This window comes from Stigmatopora argus, chromosome 17 (genome assembly GCF_051989625.1).
Source record: "Stigmatopora argus isolate UIUO_Sarg chromosome 17, RoL_Sarg_1.0, whole genome shotgun sequence".
NCBI lineage: Eukaryota > Metazoa > Chordata > Actinopteri > Syngnathiformes > Syngnathidae > Stigmatopora > Stigmatopora argus.
The window spans coordinates 11,001,224-11,026,334 of NC_135403.1; the positions used below are offsets into that span (position 1 = coordinate 11,001,224).

Here is a 25,111-nt window from a genome sequence, read left to right on the forward strand (position 1 = left end):
TTGACTATAATGCTATGTTTGTAAAGCGAATGGGATGCAAAATGGCTAACAATGCGCCTCTCCATTGGCAAATAATCAGATATTTACATCTAGTATTACATATATGATGTGTATTAGAAATCGGCAGTGACCCGCGTCATGTAACATTTTGCTTCCGGTGTGGACAGCCTATGGTCGCCTAGTGATTGAGTCATTTATTTTGGAGGGTTTTTATTGTCACCTCGAAGCGGGCTTCCTCCTCATCCGATGTGAACTGTCTATTTGTTTTTTAAATCAACCATCGCCGAAATCGAAATTGAAAGCATACGGGAATGGGAGCACTTTGAGCTACTATGTAGTGGAGTCTGGAGCCCATTTGGAATCTTTGCAATATGAAGAATGGAAGCAGACGATGTTACTATCAGGGAGCAAAATTTCCACAGCCAAGTCCGGGAGTACATTGTGAGTACGGAAGCGGGTAAACGGGTACTACACGGCTACCGATGTCATCTAAAAATAAGAATCCCTAATTATTGTCGGCAGTGGCTAATGCTAACTAGCTCGAGCTGTCAGGTGCACCGGTATTAACTTCACAGCAATTTATCACATTCATAACGTTAGTGATCCTACTCCAGTTAATTAATTTAATCAAAATCACATCCAAATATCCACGATCAACTGAACAGAATGATCACTTTTTAAGTAGATCGCTGATATTGGTTGAATGCAGGTAAAGGAATGCTAAGGGTGCGATCCATAAAACAATTGCATTTGTCTTCGCTATCAGCGTTTTCGAACGTATTTTATATTCTACAACAACAATTTAGATCGGAAAAGTATTGAAACTGTTAAAGTAGAAGTACTGATGCGTGTTTACAATATCTTGTCAACGGGACGTCACTCAGTAAAACGTGAGTATGTCGCCCTCCGGTGGAGAGAAATAATATCGACCCCTTACAAAAATGTTTAATAACCAACTGTATGAGTTTACTCTATTCTCAAAATATTTGCAAGCTGAATTATTTAGAGTTCACTTTTGTGATTTTTTTAACATTGTTGCTAGAGTGTGTTCTGTGTGAAAAGCGCCACTACAAAACAGCTTGTAGAACCTGCTCATATTGGCACTGGTGTGAAAAAGCTAAAATTGTAACTGTTCATCCACACCTCCTTTTTGACTTGATGTCCTGTTAAGGTGTGAAATACTGTCCCCATGTGTTCCCCATCGTAGCTCTTGTATTGCCTATCATTGATGTCCTGGCTTGTGAGTGGGTTGCAGAAAAGTGTCAGTGTTATCTCCTCACACAGTGTTGTCTTTTTTAAGGGGTGCCTGCTTTATCAGTCCTGAACACCTGATTCTGTCCCATGTTTTTGGTGCGACATCGCACAGGCTGGCTGAGTCACGTCGTAACACTGTCACAGTGCCAAGCGCTTAAGTCGTAGCTTCTAAACTTCTATTAGTGGCATTGCCTTCGCTGTCACAGTAGACGTAGGAATGTGAAGCGGGATCGTATCAGTCAGCATATTTAGAGGCGACGAAGATTAAGTGAGCCCCATCTGTGACACACGTGGGCCTAACTAATGACAAAGACATCTTTTTGTCCAGAAACAAAATGTGACATCTTATTTATTGACGTACATAAAGCCATTTTTGTATTATTTTCCTTTTTAGTGTCATTTTTTCGGACCATATATTTGTTTGTGGAAGAAGGCTGCTGTTATATTTTTTTAATCTTTCTCTTTTAGATATGTTTCCTCCTGTTTGCAGTACTCTACATAGTCTCCTACTTCATTATCACACGATACAGGAGGAAGACGGGTAAGCATTTTTGACATCTTTAGGAATTTTTGCAATTAAAATATTAAGTTTGTACATACACAAGATAGTAAACATCATACTAATCCTGAATGCCCTACCTTAACCAATGTTGTATTACCAAGACCTACCTGTGAGAGGCAGCAAGGTGCCATAAGGGCATTCAGGTTGCCAGATATCAAAACAAAATACATTCCCAGCCTCCCCAAAAAATTCAACAAACCTCAGACTACAGGTTAACAAGAACCAAATTATAAAATCTAAGCCCAAGTGCATTCGTCTGTAACCTGATTTAATTATTTTAAAAAGGGCACTTACTTTGGTAATATGGCCTCTCATTTTTTTCTAGATGACCACGAGGATGAAGATGCTGTTGTCAACAGAATATCGTGAGTCCATCGTTTTTTTTTGTAGGCAATGTATCCAATTTTGTCTAAAGGGAAATTTTAGACAGGTTTCTGTACAATTGCCAATTTATTTGTCCGGTCTACAACCTTTGGTACGTTTGATTCTCGCAGATTGTACCTGTGCACGTTCACGTTGGCTGTGTCAGGTGGTGCTGTCTTCCTGCTCCCGTTCTCCATCATCAGCAACGAGATCTTGCTGTCCTTCCCCAAGAACTACTACATCCAGTGGCTCAATGGCTCCCTCATCCACGGTCAGTTTATATTGTTTTATGTCCACTAAAAATGCCGATTTTACAACAAAAAAAAACAGACATGTTGACTTGTGGCCAATAGAGGGCAATAGTGTCCATCAGATGGCAATGCCACCTCCTATCTCAAAGTTTGCCTGTCAGTTATCAGTGGAATTCCCTACCTTTTGACCCAAGCCACATAGACTACTCATAAAAAAGTTTGTGATATTCCCGCTTTCAGGTCTATCTTTAGACTGCATTATAACGGGTGAGGCCGGTCTGACTTTATCTTAACCTTTGGACACATTTTAGTACACCTTGCTGTCTTCTAACAAGAATCTGGTTAGTAACACTGATAACAGATGTCTGATTCAGAAATTTACATAATAGTTCTCTTTACATTGTCAAACAGCATGATGAAGAGACATGAAAGCCAATTCTAACTTCAACCACTAAAAGTTTTGATGGATTTATGAGTTAAACACCTGTTGTGAAATTTGCTATTCAGTAGTGGAACGTAATTTAAAAAGTTCAAATTAATTTGATCTGGAAATGGTCACTGGAATAGCCAATATAACTGGGAGTAATGAATTGTATATTAGAAACAAAACTAAACTGAAGTGCCACAAAAATGCATTGCACACAGGTTAATTGTGCATGTCATTGGCTTATGTCAGACTCGGGTTGGTTCGCGGGCCGCTTTAACGTCAACTTGATTTCACGTGGGCCGGGCCATTTTAGATATAATATTTAGATATTTTTTATTATAATTGGATTAAAAGAACTGGATTAAAATCCCTGAATATTCCATTTTTACAGATCTAAAACAATGTTTACTTTAGCTTTTTAATATATTTTTTAGATTTTACAAAATGATTGATACCGAAAAAATGGATTAAAAAATTACAATTATTGATTTAAAAGGGGGAAAATCAGGAAATTTAATATACATCTATACTCTTCATTTGAATTTGAACCTAAAACAGAAAGTCGGCACTCATGATTTACTTTCCCGGGCCACACAAAATGATGCGACGGGCCAGATTTGGCCCCCGGGCCGCCACTTTGACACACGTGTCTTAGAGCATTTAAGTGATATTCATTTACAAATTCTCATCTGTTGAAAATCATTCAAAACTGCTAATTTAAAAACGTTTGAGTGGTAATTGTACTGTACTTTTTCCAGGCCTGTGGAATCTAGTATCCCTCTTCTCCAACCTCTGCCTCTTCATCCTGATGCCCTTCGCCTATTTCTTCTTGGAGTCAGAGGGCTTCGCCGGATCTAAAAAGGTAGAAAGAGGAGACTTTTTAAACCAAGGCAGCAGCAACAGGTGCCTCATTCCGTGCCCTTTTGCTGACTCGCACCGCTGCCCGAAAGCTCATTACCCATGAAAGTGGGAATCTGGTCTTCGCCCCGCGCCACATCCTGACAAGGCCTCGCAATAAGGCAGCGTAGGCTGCAAACGCTTCAACGCGGCTGCATCGGCCTCGTTGATTTAAAGCCTGATTCCTCGTCGCCCCTCCAGCCTTTCCTCCAAACCCCCTAAAATAAAACTTCAAAAGGACAGGCTAATAATCGAGTTGTAAGGCTCGGCGAACTTCCTTGTTTAATTGATTACACCCCACCCTCCGAGAGAGGGAGGTGTGGTGGGCAAAAAGAGCGACTGGGGGCTCGTGTTCCAAGCGTCCATAAAGTGGTAGCAACGTGACAGCACAATAGAAGCTTGCGAAATGGAGGGGGGGGGAGAAATTGACTTTAATACACCTCTATCCTGTGTCACAGTTTGAAACACCCCTGGTTTATGTCCCTTCTGGCAAAATGCACATAAAAATTGTTCAGTACTGTAACCCAAGGCCGGCTCTTTTTGGTCCCAATTTGTTGAGCCGGAGTTCGTCTAGTGTGCGACGTGAGGGCCTCATTGCCTTTTTGGGCTGTTTTCTCGCCACTGGATCGTTCGTAAACAGGCTCAAAGGCCGGTTCTGTTCATTGTTGGGCTGCACATCCAAATATGTGTCGCCTGAGTGCTAAGCTATGCTCGGAGGCCAAACTTGCTCCAAAAGCCTGACAATCTTACAGGAAATAAGTGTAAAACAGACTGCTATTTTTTGCTATTCTGAATACTTAAAGTTATGTCATCTCAATAACCAAGGGTGGGCGATTTTATGATGTCTCGGTGATCGGCTGTGACATTATTTAATCGGAAATACAAATTAATGTAGTTTGGCCGATTGCTAACTTTTGCTTGAAAGAGTGCAATGTTGATAATCTAAGGATTTTATTATTATCCAGTTTAAGGAAACTGTAAATTTAAAAAAAATGATTAGCATTGAAATACATTCCAACCACTTGCTTTATGTTAATATACAATGGAAGACAGTTTTCACAATCTAAATTAGCTCACTTTCCCTCATTTAACGTTCATAACAAGAAAAAAACAACATTAAAATATTGTGAAATTTATCCAGAATGGATAAAATACGGATTTTTTTTGTCCAGAGTTCCGAGCCTTACAAATAAACTAAAATATTATATCATTCTATATAAATAAGCCAAATGAAATCAAATACTAGCTAACAGTACGAGGTTTTATGTGGCATTTTAAGCTTGTGCGCTGGCGGCTACCTTTGAGTGCGGAAATGAAGCGAGTGATGAATTTAGCGGCTAATGTCACGAGTCAGCCTTTTCATGTGGCCGCGCTTATATTTGACGACGCACTAAAAGACACCACTGCGACAAAAAGATGGAAATGCGGAAGTTTTTTTTTCCGTGGTTTAACTGTTCAGCTCGTTGTCGGGAGGCAGTGTCGGCCCGGTGATTAATAGTGTAACAAATTGTCCAAATTGTGGATGAATCGGCGCGACTTAAGGGTCCTGACGTCTAATGTTGTGATCCGAGCTTTATTTGCTGCTGTAAAATGTCTCCCGCTTTTACGGCTGGGTCCTCAAAATGCATCACGAAGGCCTTTAGGGGTCATGCTTGGGTTTAGCATTTTTACCCATGTATCATTCTTTAAAATGAGACAATGTCATTGAGCTATTCAGAACTATAGTGGGCTAGCTCCATTTTTGTCGCTGTGCAGGAAACTGGTTTCACTTTTATGGCTACAATAAAATATAGAGGATGTATACCTTAGTCATTTGGCTGGCAGTCATTTATTTTGATTACTTTTTCTCTCAAAATGAATTCAAACTCTTATTTACAATCACATGAAGGATAAAGCTTGACTTGCTAAAGGATGTGGGAGTTGAACCATTTGATAAACTGAGGAAACGTAAAAGATGAGTGCAATAATGGATTTATCATTGAGTTAAGATGGGATTTTTCTCTGTTAATTGCACTGATTGGAAAATGATATTTTGGTAATTATTCAAGCTTTCAGTGATTCAGTTTGACAGTTGTGGGATGTTACTTTTTGGGACGTGGGCCTTTGATGGAGGCTTTTTTGTCATATTTCACCTAGTCACCTCACGACAGACTGTAAAGCACATGAGCGTATTTCAACTAAAAATTATGAGACATAAATTATGATAGTGAGGAGTGGGATATCTCAAAGCTATGTTGACTACAAACAAGATACGAGCCTGCGCATGCACACACATCTTAAGTTTAAAGTGCTATATGCTAGGTCTGCGGTTTATAATTTAAAGTTGGTGACAACTACAGTATTTTAAACTCGAAAGAAAGCAAAGCTTGGATTATTTTATCTTGTGGTTGACGTGACACAATGGAGGTGCTGTATCAGGAACTACATTTTAAAATAAGTTAATCATTATTCTCGCAACTTCATTTCGAAAACACTTTGACAACGGCATTGGTAATAAAATCAGTGAAAATATTTGGGGATTCGTTTATAGAAGTGTTCCCATCTCGTTGAGTTGCAAGTGCGCCGCGTTTGGAAAAAACGGCCTGGCAGTGAAAAGTGGCCGTGTCTTCCCCTCGCTGTCGAAATGTGTTTGATCCTGAAACGAGTTGCGACCAGTCTGACCCCGTGACTGACCCAACAGAGGGCCAACAGGTTTCATCTGGCAGTTAAAGAAACTCCTCATCAATCTCATCCTAAGCCGATGATGAGGAGTGTGTTTATTGTGGAGGGAGGGGCGCGTGGGTGAAAGGGGGCTGAGGGTAGGGGGGGGGCGGGGTCGCTCGCAGGAGAACGTTTTCGCCCAGCAAACCCCGCGTGGTGTTACTAAGATACTTGTCTTTGTTGCGCTTCTACAATGGGGGCCGGGATATTTATTTCAAATCTCCTGCACATGCAGACATTTTTCCCAGGCCTTCTTTTGGGTGGGGAATATAAAGTGGTGTTTACATACCTTTCTTTAAGGTCACAATGTCTCCCCAAAGCTGTCCGTTACAATGTTGGGTGCCATGGGAACATATTAGCTCCAAACGGGAATTTAAAATAGCGGGAAAAAAGGAACAAGCAAGTTGCTGAGGATCTTTTTTTTCACGCTCCTCCTTGACTGACTTAAGTTTTTTAAACTGTCCTGTAGCTTTCGTTTTTTTAAATTAAGATGTCATTCTTTAAGACTGGGCCGTATACAGGGGTGGTCACTAGTTTTTAACGCTCGCGATATGCTATATTTCGGAGTGAGGAATATAATTTTGAATAAGATATTATAAATCTGTTATGACCATAACTTGTCCTTTAATTGAAATATGTATAGAGCTTTTTTTTTTACAATTATTTTTCTATAAATCTCATTTATGCTATGGCTTTCGTGTAGGTTAGTGGGACATACTGGCTGGCAAATAAATGTTCTTGGTATAAGAACAAAATTCTGATGTAATTCTGTGTACTATTTCAAAAGACAATTCTTTAAACAGCACCCTGTAGTTGGTATGTTCGCTAAGCTATCAAAAGGGAGCATCCCGTGTCGAGAAAATGCGAGATAAGATTGAGTCAGGTTGGATTCCAAATGACGCCGGATGGCAACATTGTTCCAACAAGCCGCACAAGTTGCGGTCATTTTGTGTGGACAGTAAACACTAGTTGTTTTTCAGCGACCCATTGGTCACGTTTGAACAATACGACGTGATGCCGATCATTTTCCATGCGCCTCGCGTCGTTATCGAGAAGTCTTATTAAGAGGCTTTAGAAGTCCGTTCCCTGCGCTTTACAGGCCGGCGTGTCCCCTCGCTCTCAACTCTCTGCTTTGCGTCTCCCCACACGGTCATTGCGGCGCGGCCCTCGGCCCTTCAACGATGCGCTAATAAGGTCCTTGGGCATCTGGCATGTCTTTAGCAAGAAGGGGCAGGGGGCTTTCCTACTCACCCCCTCCCTCAATTACAATCTTTGGGCCTCGTTTCTCACGCCTCACACCGGCTTGCCACCGGATGATTTTATGTATAATAACCGTAAAGCTATTGGAGTACAGAAAAAATAAAGGGAGGTTGCCAATTGATTTTAAAACATTTTAAAGCCGAGATGGAGCGATTGTGAATTTTCATAATTTCATAAAGTCGTGATTACTTTCTGCACGGCACGTGTTTCTTGGAAGTTGCGCCGGTTCGCGCAGAAGCCGAGCAGCCGTTTCGCTCGATGTCACGACGAGGATCGGGGATGCTGAATATTTCAGAGCGGCTATATTTAGCCGTAGCTGCACAATTAGACCGGCAAGAATAGAAACTTTCAGCCATTTTTTTCCTCATGCATGCCTTCTGCGGCTTGACAGATCTCTTCTGATCGGTGACGTCTTGGTGGAATCCGCCTATTTATAAATCACCATTTAAAATAAAAGCTTGCTCGCCTTCCTAGTGATGAACAAAGCTCTGTGATGAGAATAAAAGAGAATGATAGCAAGAGAGGTGACAAGAAGTGCCTTTGCCCTAAATGATCTGAATGGCTAATGTTGGGAGCCTTATAAATAATTGAGTGGGCTTATCTAAAGGGAATACACCTTCAGGATGGCATGGACTGTTCTGTTAAGGTGGACCGGTGCGCTTGAGCGGACGCCGGGACTCCAATGTGCACCGTTGCGGTATCTGAAAGCATTCATTTCTCTCTCTCTCACACACATCTCTCGTGGGAGGGAGATGTGCTCACACATGGACACTTGCTTTATCCACATTCTCATTTTAAAGTCATCATCTAGTCCACAGAGTGATCGTTCAAATGGTCAACTGTCATTGCATGCGACTATAAGAAATGATGGATTAAATAGAAATATCTGCAGTTGTGGATGCAGTGTCCGGCACTGCCACAGTGGGGCACTCATTAACTTGCCCATTTTGCTTGCCATGGCGGCCTCTCTCATTAAAGCTTTGCATTTGACCTGATCCGGATGAGAATCAGGTTTGAATCCTGCCTTTAAAAATATGCAAGTTGCCATATGTCTAATGTAGGTTTAATTACTGCTGTGTGACTGACAAAATTTTAAATGCGGATATAGGTGATTAACAATTAATGTCAGAATATTGTATTTCTCCTGAAATAAGCAAGGTGTTGGGTCCTAAAATATCTAAGTAAGATGAAGCTTTCATGATTGTGACAACAATTGACAACTATTTTGCTTAGAGGTATTCATGTCAAAATTCTGAGCTTGAGCTTTTTATTGTAATTTAGGCTAATAAGATATTTGCATGGCTCCAGCACCCCCTGTAAACTTTGTGTGGATAAGCATTGTGAAAGATGACTGAATAAAAATATGCTTTTTCCTGTGAAAAAAATGATATCTATCACAGGTGTTTAGAGCTAAAATGTTATACCCAGAGTAATAGTACACACGCACATGACACTATTACTTCACTAATCGCAATTGGTCATTTATCAACCATCAAAATAATCATACGTGACCGCACTACTTTCCACAAATGAACGGCACACTTTTCTCAAAGGACCTCGCAATGCAACATGCAAATATCCAGTATGGAATAAAGATTTTTGAAGGGATTAAATAGAAAAAAAATCTCCCAGCCTGATTGAGTTTGCGCAAAACCCAACCATTTGCACTCGTAAAAAGCTCGCCGATGATTAGCGGTGGCCTCTATCAAAGGGAGACCCCCTTCGCGTACCTGTTGGCAAACGCTGACCAGCGATCGCACCGCCATTTCTCTTAGCCGGTAACAAATTGCTCATGTGCAGCCAATTTAGTCAAAGAAAAAGCCCCGCCCCCCCACCACCAGCCCCAGATCGCCTGTGTTGGCGAGCTAGCACGTCTGCACAAGCGCCTATCTATCTATCCAACAGTGGGGGTAATGCAAACTGTGTGAACAGGTAGAGAGGCACTTTATTAACCACTCAGCAGTTTGTGACCCGGAAAACGCAAATTACCCCAAAAGCCTGCCGTCTGCGGCGTGCAGGATACAACGGTGCAAAGGGGAGCTCCTAATCGGGCCCAGATGGGAGGCCTGCTCTTGATCGCAGACAGTAGCTGACCTCGCACCCCCTTCCTTTTTTTCCTCTTCTCTATTTCACCCCTGCCAGCGCCCTGTTAGATGCGCTTAATAGAGCGCAATATGTGTGTATAAAAGAGCTGTTTTTAACGCAGGCATCGACGGGAGCGTTGATGTCGTGTCGGTGTGCGGCGAGTGCAAATCCGAGCCATTTTTGGGGGAGTGTGGCATGACGGGAGGAAGCGGGAAATGAAAGCTCTTTTAAAAATTAAAGCTGATAGGATTTGAGGTTTTATGACCTGTGGCGAGACATTGAAAATATGCTTTGTTATTTTCATCCGCTTTAGGGCATTAAGGCGCGCATTTTGGAGACCTTTGTGATGCTCTTCTTGCTGGCTTTGCTCATCCTGGGCATCGTGTGGGTGGCGTCGGCACTCATTGACAATGATGCAGCCAGTATGGAGTCGCTCTATGGTACGCACACACTTGGGAGATTATATTGAAATGACATTTTTAATGTTTTTTGACTTCCGTATTATTATTATTATTATTTTTTGCTTTTATCTGAGTTGAAATTGAATTGGAAGCTAGGTATCAGAAGTTATTTTGGAATGAGTCTAATTTACAACAGGGCTTCAAATTCATTTGAGGACATTTACACAGCTTTATTATAGTACTTTTGTAACCTAAAAGTAGACACATTTAAGCCTTTATAATCTTTTTATCAGTCGAAAATATGTTCCTTTTTTTAAAACCCGCATTTGTGCATTCTTGGTTTTCCTGATTTTACCTTACTAAAATACAATACCTATATATAAAACAGTAATGGATTGTCACAATGTGACCTTGTATTTTTTGGATGCTGTATTGTTTTTCTCAATGTTTAATTCAATATAATTTCTTTTTTAATGTATTATTACTCATTAAGAATTTGTTTCCATAGACCTTTGGGAATTCTACTTACCCTACCTGTACTCATGTATATCTTTGATGGGAGGACTACTTTTACTTAGTAAGTTCTTTTTAGATATACCTATATTGAAAAATACAGATTTTTTCAGTTGTTGTAATACATTGGGTTTGTCTGCCTCATAGTGTGCACCCCTGTGGGATTGTCAAGGATGTACACCGTTATGGGACAGTTACTTGTGAAGCCCACGGTAGGTGAATACCAACTAGAACGAGCACTTGAAAATATTTCGCTATCAAAAATGCCACCATGAATTTTCTGTTCCCTTAGAAAATGCATCATACAGTTTGACAGATAGTAGAAATTTCCCAAATTACAATTCCCATTGAGTTTTTGTAAAATGAGAAGGCACTTTTAGTCTAAAAAAAATCCATCCATTTCAACTATCCAGCCGGACTACAAATACGTCACCAACTCATCCTCCCATCTGCCATCGCTCCAGTCCCACTTGGGGCCTAATTATAACCCATTTCCATCTCCTCTCTCGCACTCTTCAGATCCTGGAGGACCTGGATGAGCAGATTTACTGCATCTATTTGCAAGAGGAAGCTCTCCAGAGAAGATTAAATGGTATGTCTGCCCGAGACGCGTTGGCACGTTAGCAAAACTGTCGGACGGCCCTACGGCGTGTTGTCAATTCAATTCTTTATCGTAATTACGACTTCTACGTCAAAAATGTAAGACCATCGTTAACCTAGGTACTGAAAAGACTTCAGTTCGGGATCGCTTCGTTTACTCGCAGGTATACTCGACTAGCTAATGGGGTGGAAATTAATCTTTGACAAGAACCTCTGGCTCACTTTTGTCGCCACTGATTAACTTTTTTGCTGAGATATAATAAAAGGGACACCAGGCGGAATTCCCGCTGTGCCCTCGCTGACTTTGCTACAAAGCGAAAGTCCCCAAGGAAGTTTGGGAAGGTGTTCTTTCTTCCGCCCCGGTCACCTGCATTTCCTTTTCTTGTACGCTTGTGTTTGCAAATTCTTTACCGAAGACTGAATAATGTCAAGAGGCAGGAAGTTCTGGCCCCCTTCCAAAACCTACTTTAATACCAAGTCAAGCGCGCAACCAAGTGTACAGATGCGAGCAAATGAGGAGTCTTTTCACACCAGGGAGGTATGGGAGATCAGCCCCAGTGATAGCGCGTGTTTTTAAATACTACGCTGGCCACCTCCATTGAGCACCACCTGAGCGTTGTGCTTCCTTAAGGCTCATTCCGCGTTGCCGTGCTTTGAACTCCACCACGGAATAATTGCAATCTCTGCCTTATCGCACCCCCGGGAGATGTTTGATGTATTCAAAGCCTCAAAAGAAAACGGTGGTCAGCATCGGGACACTTTTGCCAAGTTCTCAAGCTATAGGTGAATGCGTTCAGGTACACAAAGTGGCTAGGAAAGGCGGTTCAGGGAAAGTTCACCTGACGTACTCTACTCTAGACTTGTTGTTTTCTCCAGTTTGCGTTGACAGATATGCGCTGTTGAGCCGCATCGGGTGAAGGATTTGTTTATTGATGTACACGTCCGAGCCGTGTGGCGGGCGGGGGCGTTCGTAAAACACGTCATTGTAGGATTGTCTCAGCGCCGTATTTTATGGATTGTCAAAATGGTGGATTTTCACTGAGATGGACATAAAGGAAAGAAGGTGTCTTCATTTTTTGAGTTCAACGTGTGCTAAGACGATATTTATTGGAAAAATGGGCTAAATCGCAGTTTGGTGATAAAGTTATTATTAGGGATGTCGCAATCGGGTTAAAAAGATGGGATTTTTAAAAGATATTATATTTTTTTATTTTATTTTATCGCTACAACTAAATATTTTAGATAAACAAAGAATTAAAAAAATACAATGTAATCAGGATATCATTTGTTATTAATCAGAAGTGGCGTGAATGACCAATTTCAAGCAATAAACCATCTGAACGTATCAACATTGGACTCTTTTTGCATCTGTTCAAAAATCTGCATTTTTTTAAATGGACATAAATCAACGTGGTATCTTGTACGGTTGGACCGACCAAATTGCGTTAAAAAACGGAGTGCACGGTGCCCTTGAAAAAGTGTCACTCGCCGAGAACGGCGCTTGTGTCCAGATGCTCTGCGGCACGACGACCTTGCCTCCAGTTGTCTCGCCGTGCTCTTTTGCATATTTGATTTTTTTTTTTAATCTGCCTGACGTCGTTCTCCCGAACGTGGCACAAGGTTAACGAGGGTACGTCGCATTCCTCCGGGCCGCCACTGGCTGCCAGAAGCCTCACTCAGCATCTCTGCCTTGCCGTAACTCAGTCTCTGACTTGATGCTGCCAGCAGAAGGCGAAGGCAGGATATATTTAACTTCAGTAACGGGAGTGACGTCACTTGGGCTACTGCAGTTGAGATCCTGCCAAGGCTCCATTACGGCTTCGCTCGAGTGATGATAGTGTCTTTTGTTTCTGTGATTTATTTGCTATTAAGGCCATAATATCTATCAGATGAACCATTTATCTGCAGAAGGTGACACGCAGAGCCACGTTCGGTTGTGTCATGCACACAAATAATACTTTTGTTCTCCCGGGAACGGGAACATTTGCAACTCAATGGCTCATCTCCAGGGAAAATACTTTTTCTGTGAAGGGGCCGTTACGATTTCTTTTTATTTTCTGGCTTCTAGCATCATTTCAGTTAGTGCAATGGTACAAATTTGAGGAGTTCGGTTTATGTGATTAAATCCCCGACTAAAGTGATATTATTTTATCATTAACAATATACGATCTGGGTGATTTTGAGATACAAATCGGAGATCGAAATTTTTTAGGTCGATCTCAGGAATTGGCCGTGATATATTTAATAGTCCAAGACTCCAATGTTGATAGTTTTCAAACGGTTAATTACAATCCAGTTGAGGTTCAACCACAACACTAAACACACTACGCAAATTACTCCGAAAACAAAATTTGCCTTAGCTTAACATAGCGCCAATATACAATGGAAGACGCATTTCACACAGCAACAAAAAACAGCATCAATTGGCCTCATATAACTTTCAAAACATTCCCCTCATGTGAATAAAATGTTGATCTATTCTCTGGAGCAGTAAAAAAAAATGGAATCACTTTCAATCACAAAATTGAAGTTGAGTATGCTTAACATATTTTTTTTGTCTTGGCCAGGTTCTTTCACATTTGCATATACCAGAGCAGGTGTCAATCACCAGCTCACCAAAGAACTGGATAGCGTCAGAAACTTGAGGAATAAACTGGGTATGTATTTACCACGCCAATTTTTTGGTGTAATTTATCCTAATGTAACGTATGCGTGCCATTACATATACACGTTTGTTGTGGAAAGTTTACAATGTGTTTTTACTGCGTGTGGGAAGTAGGAAACTACTAAAAAATATGTTTTAATGGTTTCTCTATATTGCCTTTTTTCCATAGCAGGTGGGGGAAACATTTTCATTAGATTTAGACTTATTGTACACATTTTTTTCTTTCATATTGCGGACAGACGCTCCATTTCAGCCTGTCTGCTTTTATTTCTTCATTTGGACGTTGACCAGACCTGCCTGATCATTTTCCATCCATTTTGGGATATTATAAATGAGGCTTTTGGGGGAGCAGGCTGGCGGCGGCGGCGCGAGCGAGCGAGCGAGCCTACAGGCACTTAGGGATATTGGACAAGAAACAAACTTTATATGGTAGCGAGCCTTTTAGTAACGTCATTAATTTAGAAGGATGGTGCTTATAAAGTGCGGCTGGCAAACCTGTCAGCGGGGTGCAGGAGCAAGTGCACTTTGAGAATAAGGACTGGCGAGGTTGGAATCTGAGCGCGACCAGTCAATATGGCGGTCCGAGTTATCGGCGAGATGTCGTGTAACTGCAGAACGATGCCAATTTGCCCGTGAAGACTCAAAATATATATTTCGTCCTCCTTGAGAGATTTATGAGCCGCAATTATAAGTGATGATGGGCTAATTAAAGAGGAAAAGTGTTTTCTTTTTTTTTTTAAATAGCTAAAGGGGGTGGCTGTAATGAGAGAGGACCGCATGTTTGGTACACATACCTGTGATGTGTGTTTGTGTGTGTTTTTTTGACGATTAATTAATTATCCGCGTGAGAAACTGGGTCGGGAATAACCCGGTAATTATTATTATCATTATGTAACAGGAGCTACAACTGTTCATGTTTTGCTTGACGCTGTTGATCCTTGTCTTCAATTATCTCTCGTTTTTTTTTTTGCCACATTTTTTTTACTCTAGTCAAAATAGGAGAAGCGGTTCTGTTGCCATAATAATTTGGGTGAAATAGATGTTTTTGCTTATTGTGGTCATTTCTTGTTTTCTACAGAGAGAAGAAAGCAGGCGTCTGGTTGGGAGAAAAACTTGCTGTATCCCATAGTGATGCTGATCCTGCTTGCAGGAACGGTGGGTGACCTATCGTTTTCAGGAAAGTCTTTACAGCGCTTGGCTGCTGGCCACGCTTCAACTTTTTACCCAAATCGCCATGTCGTCGCTATTTAAGCTTATTCCCCAAACCCAACGATTCAGTCAATGGCGTTTTGCATTGTTTTTTTTAGCGAGCTATTGACGCTCTCTCTCTCACTTCACAGGCAATCTCAGTTCTTCTGGTGGCACTGAATATTCTATACCTTCTCGTGGATGAGACCGCCATGCCCAAGGGTTCCACGGTAATCTTTTGCGTTTAAAACTAATGAAATCGCAGGATTAGGCCGGTTCTATTTTGCTGTAATGGGATAAAACAACACACGGAATGTGGAACTGTGTCTATCCCAGGATTAAAAAAATACTAAATATTTATTACCATAAAGTTAAAAAATATATATATTCATTAATAGTCGAGTAAATAATATTTCAGTCAAAGTAATTTGGAATAACTTCAAATGTAACAATTAAAATTCAGTAGTGTATTAGGCCCAAATGTGAAATCGGAGTCAGAAATAATTATTTTTGAATAATTAACAATGACCCCTTATTCCATGAATATTGCTTATGATCTTATTTTTTTTGCAACAACATGGCAATCTAGTGATTGGGAACACCTGCTCAAAATGACATGTTTTTGCCCCCCACGCCTAAAATGGAAAGCCCTAACCTGACGTGCCACGTTTTGAGACATAAATCAAAATTCCGGATATGCTCAGGTGCACAGTTGGAAGAAAAGGCCGGGCAGATGTTAATCTGGGCCCCAACTTTTTTTTGTTTTGGAAGTTCATTGAAAGTCACATTGCAGTACTTGCAAAAAAAAAAAAAAATCTACACACAAGACGGCACGTTTCAAGTCCACGACAACTGAAAGAGCCGCTTTTTCTCGCTCGGGTGATTTTCATCTCCGCCTAACATGCGATGTGTGTTAAACTCCGCTTATCTCATCTCATCTACACTGACAGAGGCGTTTGTGTGTGTGTGAGTGTGAGTGTGAGTGTGGTTGCAATCGTGTCTCGACGAGGGCAACATCATGTATCGTATTTCTCCATCAATTCATTTTTACGCGGACAACTGACAGGACAAAATACAGCAATTACCTATGCCGAGCTCACTAAATGCTTTATTGCTGGATATACGCCAGGTCTCTCATCTTGTTGTAAAATAAGACAGTCACTTTGTCATTATGATCATATGGACAGAATCCCATATATAAAATTCAACAACAACAAAAAATGGAAACCTACGCTTCCAGTATTTGCATCAACTGCTACCAAATACAACCAGTACCACAAATCTTGTTGGATAAGGACTTTTTAACTGCAAAATGATTTAAATGCTTCCAAATCATCAGCAAGTGATGATTCAAATGCCCCAAAATCACCAGGAAATAACACAAACTCAGCAAAAAGAAATGCCACATGACTTGAACTCAACAGGAATTGACAGAAAGTAATTCGAAATTAGCCTAAAGCGATCCTTCTGCCCCTAATCGTCAAATGTATTAATCCCTTTTGTCAATTGGCATATTTCCGGTCATGACTAGGGAACAAAACAATTACTTCAATTATCATCTCAACTTCAACTATTCTACTTTGTAGGAGTTTATGCTAAAATACATTTAAAAGTAAAAGCCATATTTTACAAGATGTCACATTTACTAAGGCTTAGTCAGGTATTAATAGTAAAGTCAACTTCTAACCAAATTGTTAATTGCTTTTTGTATAGCATTGAGTCAAAATCCAGATTGCAAGCCAGTAGTTTTAAAAGGCATGCCCACAATCTTGAACCCACGTGATCTTCAGCTCCAAATGATGCAAAGAAGCCCAACGTGTTGTCAAAGAGATCCAGACTGTGGGAAAGTCAAATGAGGCCGATTGTTGAGTGTGGGGAATTGGACACAATGGAATTGCCCTGTCAATGTTTGCCTTCCTCTTCCCGACTAAGCGAGGAAGAAATGGGATGATGAAGACGAGGTGGAGGGCAAGCAGGTGGATGGCGATGAGGAACCAAGCAAAAGGCAGGGAGTAAAAGGACGGGGGCTAGTCTGTCAAAGGACACCTTGTTTTACAGTCTGATGAACAAGCACTAAGAGCGGCTAATAAAATTCTTACTGCAAGCCGACTACTCTGCGAGTCCAACACTTGACACTGTATTTTCTTAAGTGGACTATTAGCTGTGGGCTCAAGTCCCAACAAACATAACTCCCATAACTTGGGAACAAAAATCAAATCAAATCATTTTGCCTCATTTATTGCGACCTCTGTGTGGCATAGCAAACTAACACGGTGAAAAGTACAGTTATGGTCAAAGTGTTTTTAGCGAAACGGGCTAACTAACTAACAAACAAACATCGTATGGTTACATCCCCTCACCCTCAATGACCCCCCCGCTCCACCCCGTTATCAGCCTTCTCGCAACTGCGGTAAAAAGACGAGTTAAAAGGAAATGTACGGAGAAAGTTTGCCATCCTCGCCCTTCGAATATGCGAAGACACACCTAACCTCCCCTCACCCCCCCTTTAATAAATGACATCACATGCCCTCCGCTAATTCCCAGTGCGAGAGCACTGCACCACGGCTCTGCAGTAAGCTCGCGAGGGATGACAGTAGCATAAAATGGCATGAAACAACCTGCCAGACCCCCCCCATACCCTCCCTCCCCAATCACTTCTGGCTCTTTCACCAAACAAATCAAGATAATGACACTCAAGGTGGCTAAGAAAGACATAAAATATAATTAGAAAGAATAATCTAAAAGTTGGACTTAACTTGGAAGTGCGCTTGCTCCGCCATTAGCTGGACTTTTATGAAAGATGCCATTTGGCAGCTTTTATGGAGGCCATCAAAAAGGTCATAATTCTACATGGTGTTTATCATAAAGCGCATGCTCGGATTCTGGACTGCATTATGCTGAAAGGAGTTTTGAGAAGTTGAACCCGACACACCTCGCAAAGCTATGTGCGTTAAGGCAACTGAATACCACGAGGGAAAAAATTCTCATTACGAGGAACTTAACTCGTTCCCTGCCATTTTCAGGGCTTGTTTCAATTTTAAAATGAATTGGATTGGACATAAATTTACTAATGTGGATACAGTGTGTTAAAGAAAAGTATTTCATTCCTTGTGGTATGTTTAAATCCCTCAAAGTGTTAAATTGGACTGAATTGTATGAAGTTGAAATGTCCAAACATCCCAAAAATATGAATTTCATTGAAATAAAGGGGCCATTTCGCCAGAAAGATTTATATCGACGTACAAGAAGCCACCTTGATATGGAATTGCCATTAACTAATGGTCTTAAAATGTCTTAAATGTGTAAAGTCTGACAGTATTTCACCAACTTTCTTTGAAATTTATGATTCTGTCAACAATAAAGTACAGTTCCAAAGTTATTGCCAATACAGATAATAAGAAACAACTGCAAAATCCCCAGATGTTTTTGCCTGATCCTCAAAAACAACCGACAAGCAATAAAAAATGAATTTGCTGACCCTAGGTAGTAAATATTTTTGTTATTGTGCTAACAAATAATGCAATCCTAACAACCGAGATCCTCTTCTAAAGATTTAATGTTGTACTGCTAAAAAACAAACAGCCAGCTACCAAAATGCTCCTCCAAAAAATCCTAAAAGCATTAAAATGGACAGTCAGGGAGATTCAGCGTGACCCTGCTTGCACAAAAGGGGACATCTTGCTAACCAAAGCGACAACAAATACAAAAAAAAAAAGAAAATCAGTGCGTCCCAGCCAAGAACGAAAAGAAAAGTGAGCCATTGATGGTCACGTCTTCCTTGTGGATTCAATGCGAGTGTGCGCAGTAGTAGTACAATACCGCGTTCCTCCCAAAGAGTAAACGGCCGTGCCAAGTGTTGGAAAAGCAAATATTTATCAAGTGACTAAAGCGATGCAGGATATGTGCGGAGCATGTCGATAGATGTCTTTTTTTTCCCCTTTTTTTTTATCCCGCTTCATTTTCAAAAGCCCCGAAGGAGCTTCGTAGTGCCGCTTTTTCGGGAGTGTATTTGCTCAAGTATTTGTTGTGTTGTTTTTATGTTTTTGGCGCGCTCACGGCTTCAATGCTTTTTGTGTTTTTTGTTTGAACACCTGTTCACATATTGTACGGTGAGCTGTGATTTCAAAAGGTGCTTTCATCTTCTTCCATTCATGATTTTGATTGGCTCAAAGGAATTCTTTGCGGCACAATTTACTTTGCGCGATTTTTCTCGTTGGCTTTTAAGTGCCCGATTCCCTTATAGTACTACCTATCGCCGACTGTCTGTTAACATTGACGTTTTAAATTGGTTAATTTACTATTTATGTACATGCACACAGAAAAAATTAATTTTGTCACTCGTAGCGAAAAAATGTATTTGACTTTTTAAAGAAAGAAACAAGCGATTTAAAAATACGCCCGACTAAGATGTCATATAATGGTAATTTATGTGATCGTACTAAAATGCAGCGACAAAATGAATGGTCAGGGATGTAAAAATTGGAAATTTGATCGTTATAATCAATGGTTACCGGAGTAAAACAGTTAAGGGTCTTGCATTGTTATATTGGCTAATGAATCTGCAGAAAAATGTGGTTGTAAAACCTAAAAATTGCATTATACTGTAACTGAATGACTTTAACTTAAACCTAATAGACTGAAAAGGAAAAAAAAATGGCATAATTTTGTTTTTTGCTTTGTCACAATGACATTTTTTTGCACCAGAGTCCTAAATACTATATTATACTGAAAAATAGATCAATCTGAAATTCCCCAAGAGATATTAAAAGGTCAATTAAACACTGAAGTCCTTTACTCCTTTTTTAAAAACAAGACTTTTCATCCCTCTCAAATCCTCCAAAAACAACATGATAAGGCTATTTCTGATCTCATGCCCGGATTAGGGACATCTATCCTAAAATATTGGACAACTATGGGGCAACATTGTTTTTTTTCTCCAATTAGGTGACGTGCGACTCCCTTAAATAACCTCAACCTTTCCTTTCAGGACCGAGGAGGCATCAGAAACACCTCTCTGTCCACCTTTGGCATCGTCCATGCCGTGTTGGAGATCATCCTCATGTTGTATCCTTTCAGTGACCCTAACCCAACCACCACGCACCCTTGCCTCTATTTTTTTTGTTTGTTAACATGCTCCACAGCCAAAAGCAACAGCTCTGTTTACCCAGGACATAGTTAAGCCAGACACCTTCCGGAAGACGCATTTGTGCGTCTTTTTCATCACCTTTTATCAAACGCTGAAAAGGTGAAGAAGCCTCAAAAGGCACTTTCAGCTCAAAATGCGCTAGCCGTAAAATCTGTCACATTTTGACATTCCTTGACTGATTCTCCAGTTATTTGATGGCTTCCTCCGTCGTTGGCTTCTATAGCCTGCGCCTCTTTGAGGGTCTCACTCCCAGGAAGGATGATACAACCATGACAACGGTAAGGACGAGGGTTGGGAAGGGTCAGGGTGAAGTGGGGGCAAGGGTGCTGAGAATGTTCCGAAGGTGCCCCCCCCACCCCCTTCAACCGTTTCATCTATTTCCTCACCCCCCAAAAAAGGCCTCCTACTGCTCACTAATGTTTTCCTCCGGGCCTCTCAATGGCTTTAGTCGATCGCTCCAATATTTGTTTGTGGGGTGCGCAAACATCGGCAAAGTGCAAGCTCTTTTCTTGTACATCACAGGGCGGGGGGGCTTTCTTTTTTTTGTGTGTGTCAGAGGAAGGGGGTAGGAGGATGTGAGTTCTTTTTTTGGCCCATAGTGGCACCTATTCACTTGGTAATGAGTTTGGGAGTGGTGGGGCTTGTTAACTAGCCGCGACGCTCCGGTGAAAGGACAATAATACACAGAGAACCTGGTAATGAGCAACTTCACAGGCACCAACTGTACAATATGTGGAGCCCATTTAACATCAAGTGCTCTGCATGTGTGTGGCCATGTTAATTAGTGCTACTCTTTTTTTTTTTCTCCATTCTTATTACCCAGCCACTTCTTGGGTTTTTCTGAGCAAAGCGATTGACGGGAAATCGATGAGTCAAAGCGATTGGCTCAAACGGGGAGGGAATTGTCAATTAATTCTGATTTCTGACTCGTTTTCTTGTTTTGAAGATCATCGGATGCTGCGTGTCCATCCTAGTGCTGAGCTCGGCCCTGCCAGTCATGTCCAGAACGTTAGGTGAGTACTGGTGAAGACGATTTGTGATCAGGACCACCCTCCCCATCCGCTCTGATGACATTACGTACCCCAATGATGCCCATGGCATCCTAAAAAGTCACACTTTCATACTCAAATTTTGATTTTTTAGTTTTTACAACTCTTACAGGGTACTTATTTAACTTATTGGCTGCCATTGATCTCACTAGATGACCAATCTATTTTGACTGATGGAGCAAATGAATGTTCGATTCTCCATCTATAGTTTTCAAATGCATGCGATCTATTGATTTATCAATATATTTATAATTGTAAAAAATAGACAATGACTATAAACAATACATATCAATACATTTTTTATGACCAAAAATAGCCACTTGCTCTCTAAATGGTTAGTGTCAATTTTGGAATAATTTGTAGTGACCATTTTCCCTTAAAGGGTTAAAAGAGCGCTAAGAACTAAGCTAAAAAAATACACAAAAGATGTTAGGAGTGGCACTGTCACATCACAATGGCACTAATAAAGATGCAGAGTGCACAGCTGTTCAAATAGCATCTGTGTGTGTGAGCACATACAGTGATTCACTTGGAAGTGTTGCAAAATATCAACAACTTCTGCTTTGTGATGTTTAGTACATGATATGAAAAGGGGTCAATTCATGTGACTAAGTTGAGGAAAATACAAAAAAAATAGACTAGCTGGCTGGGATAGGCTGTAGCCCCTCCGTGACCCTTGTGAGAATACGTGGTACGGAAAATGAATAGAAATGACAGTTTGAAGGCGGAGTGTTCACTATGGTATGTCAACGACTTTGCACCGTTGATGCTTTAGCCGTAGTCAAGATAAAATGGTATTGAATGGAAGGTGGACTTAAAGATCTTTCCTGTTCTTAGCTTTAAAAAGCCGACTTTGACGGACGAGGAGCTAATATTTGACATTACTGTTTGCACCCTAATGACGGTTGTTGCTAAGCTTGGGTCTCGTCTTTCATAACAAAACCTCACGCGGAATTCAATGCCTCACATTTAGATGACTAAAAACCCAATTCCAATGCATCGCAGGTAACGATGGAATAATTAGGAAATCAACCGTAGCCCACAGCGGTAAGTTCTATGGTCTATCATCCCTGCCCAGTCTTCTCGCAGGCAATTTTGTTAAAGGTCCTTGATGACTCCGAAGTGCTTACTGCGGCCATAAATAGATCTTTGCGGACATCGAATCGATCGTCCAATCCATTTGACCGGAGAGACTTTGAAGATGTCACGGGACTCCCTCGGCCCGATTTCTGCGTATAGACGACCGAGAGGAAACATTATTGGACGACTTATGCTCAATAAAAGATCTTTCTGAAAGGCTGTCCTTGGCGCTCACGGTTCATAACGTTAAGCGGCGAGTTCACGGTCAAACTTAGAGGCCCACCTATGGACTTAAGTTACACGATTTAGTCATTTGCTACCATTGACGGCAATTGACATTCAATTAATTTGAACTAGCATGTATGGCAGAGAACTGCTAATATAGCCACGTTCTGTTTGACGTATGTTTGGACTTGGACCAAAATAGAACGCAAGTTGACATGGCAATCATTGGGAAAAAGCCAATTTCAAGTTATATCTGGAGTTAGCACAAAAATGGAGATAGCCCACTATAGTTCTCGGTGGCTCAATGCCATTTTCCAATTTTCATTTTGTATAAATCACTGTCATGTGTCAGTGTTAATGACGTATTAATAGAAAAGTAAGTGGACCACTGTTGCGCTAATCTTCATGTGGAAATTAGCAAGAGTCAAACATTTTTGTCCGATAACATCAGAAAAAAATGTAGTTCCCTTTTGTAGTTCTTAGTAGCTCAATTTGACGTCAGTTATTGAATGTTATGTACTGTATTATTGTGTATTTGACGTCTGTACATGGGTCAATACCGCACTAACGTTGACATCAATGGCAGCCAATGAGTTAAGTCGTAGAAAAACTCTTCTAAGTATACCTGAGTACTCAAAAGTTCAGATACGGTCAAATAAGTGCAGCCCTTAGTCACCCCCCGACTCGCACATAAACCACCGCAGAGGCTGTTAATTACGTCCCAGGATCGCCACTCTTCCAGGCAAACGGATGACGCGCACTGACTCGGCCTTTTTTTTAATCGGCTCGTTTATCAATTGGCCACAGGCATCACCAGGTTCGATCTGCTGGGCGATTTCGGGAGATTCAACTGGCTGGGCAACTTCTACATCGTGCTGTCGTACAACATGCTGTTTGCGGTGGTGACCACGCTTTGTCTGGTCAGGAAGTTCACTTCGGCCATACGGGAGGAACTCCTCAAGGCTTTAGGTAAGAGACCTACCAAAAAGGTCATTAAGGACGAGTTATGGCTTCGGATTGAAGACGTCAGTCTCAAATGCTTTTCTTAATGAAACGTCTCTCCCTTATCTGGCCCCACTCAGGTCTGGATAAATTGCAACTGTCACACAGCCCCACCGACCCGGAATCTGGGAAACTGTCTGCCAACGGGCATCAGAAAACTTTGTGAAAGGATTGACGGGGGGAAGAAAGGTGAAAGGGATTGGCGGGCGACTCGACCAAGCCGAGCCACGCCGCCGACGGAAGCCGAGGGACAATTTCACTTCGTGACATTCCGTCCCCTGGCCACAGCCGAGAAAATATTTTGGGAGTGACATGACACCCCTTCGCTCCCGTGCACTTGCGCTTCACATCATCAAATCCTATTCGGTCACATTTTAGCACTCCTATTGGATTAACTCTTAACTAGACTGACAATTCTCTACAAAAAAACAACAACTAATTGGGATGCTTCCAATATTCTGAGCCCACTAAACAACAAACACATTCAGTTACTGGTCTTAATGTTATAGATATCACTTTTCCATTGCACTGTGCAATTTACGATGGATATAAAAACTGCAGGTTTTAAAATAGATGGCCTCGGAACGGCCCGTTTACTAAGATTATAAGAAAATATGTTGGTGTCGAGTTAAAATCGCGTAGTGGAAAAAAAATACGAGGGATTTTATTTAGGATGTTTCCGTCATTGAGCCTATTGATGTCATTATAGAGGGATTTTTTTAGGTGCTCTTTATATTTGAGTTAGAGTCAGTCGAAATGCAAAGACTCACGTTACAATGCACTAAATGATTTTTGGCTTGTAGAATTTAGGGGTTGGGAATTGTTTTTACGTGTAAATATGTTTGATAGCTCTTTTTGTATTATTTTGGGAGTAAACGTGGCACGTTGGCCAAGCAATTTGTACATTTTGCTCCGCGGCCGAGTCCCGTGCGAACAATCAAACGCACCTCGTGCAGTTTTGAACTCAGGCCGCCACGCCGAAGCACCGCAAATGCCTTAAACGAGGTAGCGTTGAAGGTCGCGTCTTTGATTTGTTCCACTGTGACGTCTGACGCTGGCGACGTACGACTTGCGCGTTCTTTTCTTCTCACTGTCGCCATGGAAACGGTCGCTAACCGGGAAGGCCCGTAAAAGCCAGCGAACGACGGCGTCCTCTCCTGCGGATGGGTTGTCTTGGCAACTCAAACCGCGTCAAGAAAGGAAGTTGTTTCAATGTGCGCCTGTGGTTATATATATGCATTTGATTTCATTGAGGCAGGGACTACTTTATGTTGAATATGCAGCTCTATACATGGATGTGAAATGCAGGGCAGGACCAAAGACCCAAAAGTATAGTTGTGTGGGGGGGAAAGTGAAAATTAAAAAAAATCAACAGCGCAGCTCGAAAATGTTCGACGATAAAACACCCGTCAGGGAAGTCGGTGCCGGCCGGCTTTGTTACGT

The 25,111-nt window shown here is 41.3% G+C and overlaps 2 protein-coding genes across 6 annotated transcripts in view; one reads left to right on the plus strand and one right to left on the minus strand.

Annotated features, from left to right (window-relative positions):
* The first annotated feature begins 152 nt into the window (after positions 1 to 152).
* On the plus strand, positions 153 to 23,903 carry lmbr1 (limb development membrane protein 1). Its single transcript, XM_077624078.1, has 17 exons — positions 153 to 441; positions 1,723 to 1,795; positions 2,142 to 2,181; positions 2,311 to 2,450; positions 3,616 to 3,719; positions 10,113 to 10,239; positions 10,709 to 10,777; positions 10,861 to 10,925; positions 11,233 to 11,305; positions 13,881 to 13,970; positions 15,057 to 15,133; positions 15,319 to 15,396; positions 20,154 to 20,230; positions 20,500 to 20,590; positions 21,259 to 21,325; positions 23,474 to 23,635; positions 23,749 to 23,903. Exons 1-17 carry the CDS (start codon positions 379 to 381, stop codon positions 23,832 to 23,834), a joined length of 1,482 nt encoding a protein of 493 aa, XP_077480204.1. The 5' UTR covers positions 153 to 378; the 3' UTR covers positions 23,835 to 23,903.
* Positions 2,085 to 25,111, minus strand: part of rnf32 (ring finger protein 32) — a 62,778-nt gene continuing 39,751 nt past the window's right edge. For 3 of the 5 annotated variants that reach the window (XM_077624081.1, XM_077624083.1, XM_077624082.1), the window contains one exon: positions 3,491 to 3,711. The gene's annotated coding sequence lies outside the window, so the exon portion shown is untranslated. Of the gene's footprint in view, positions 2,226 to 2,247; positions 2,476 to 3,490; positions 3,712 to 25,111 lie in introns of those variants that run through there. The other 2 variants (XR_013305769.1, XR_013305770.1) reach the window with 2 other exon arrangements.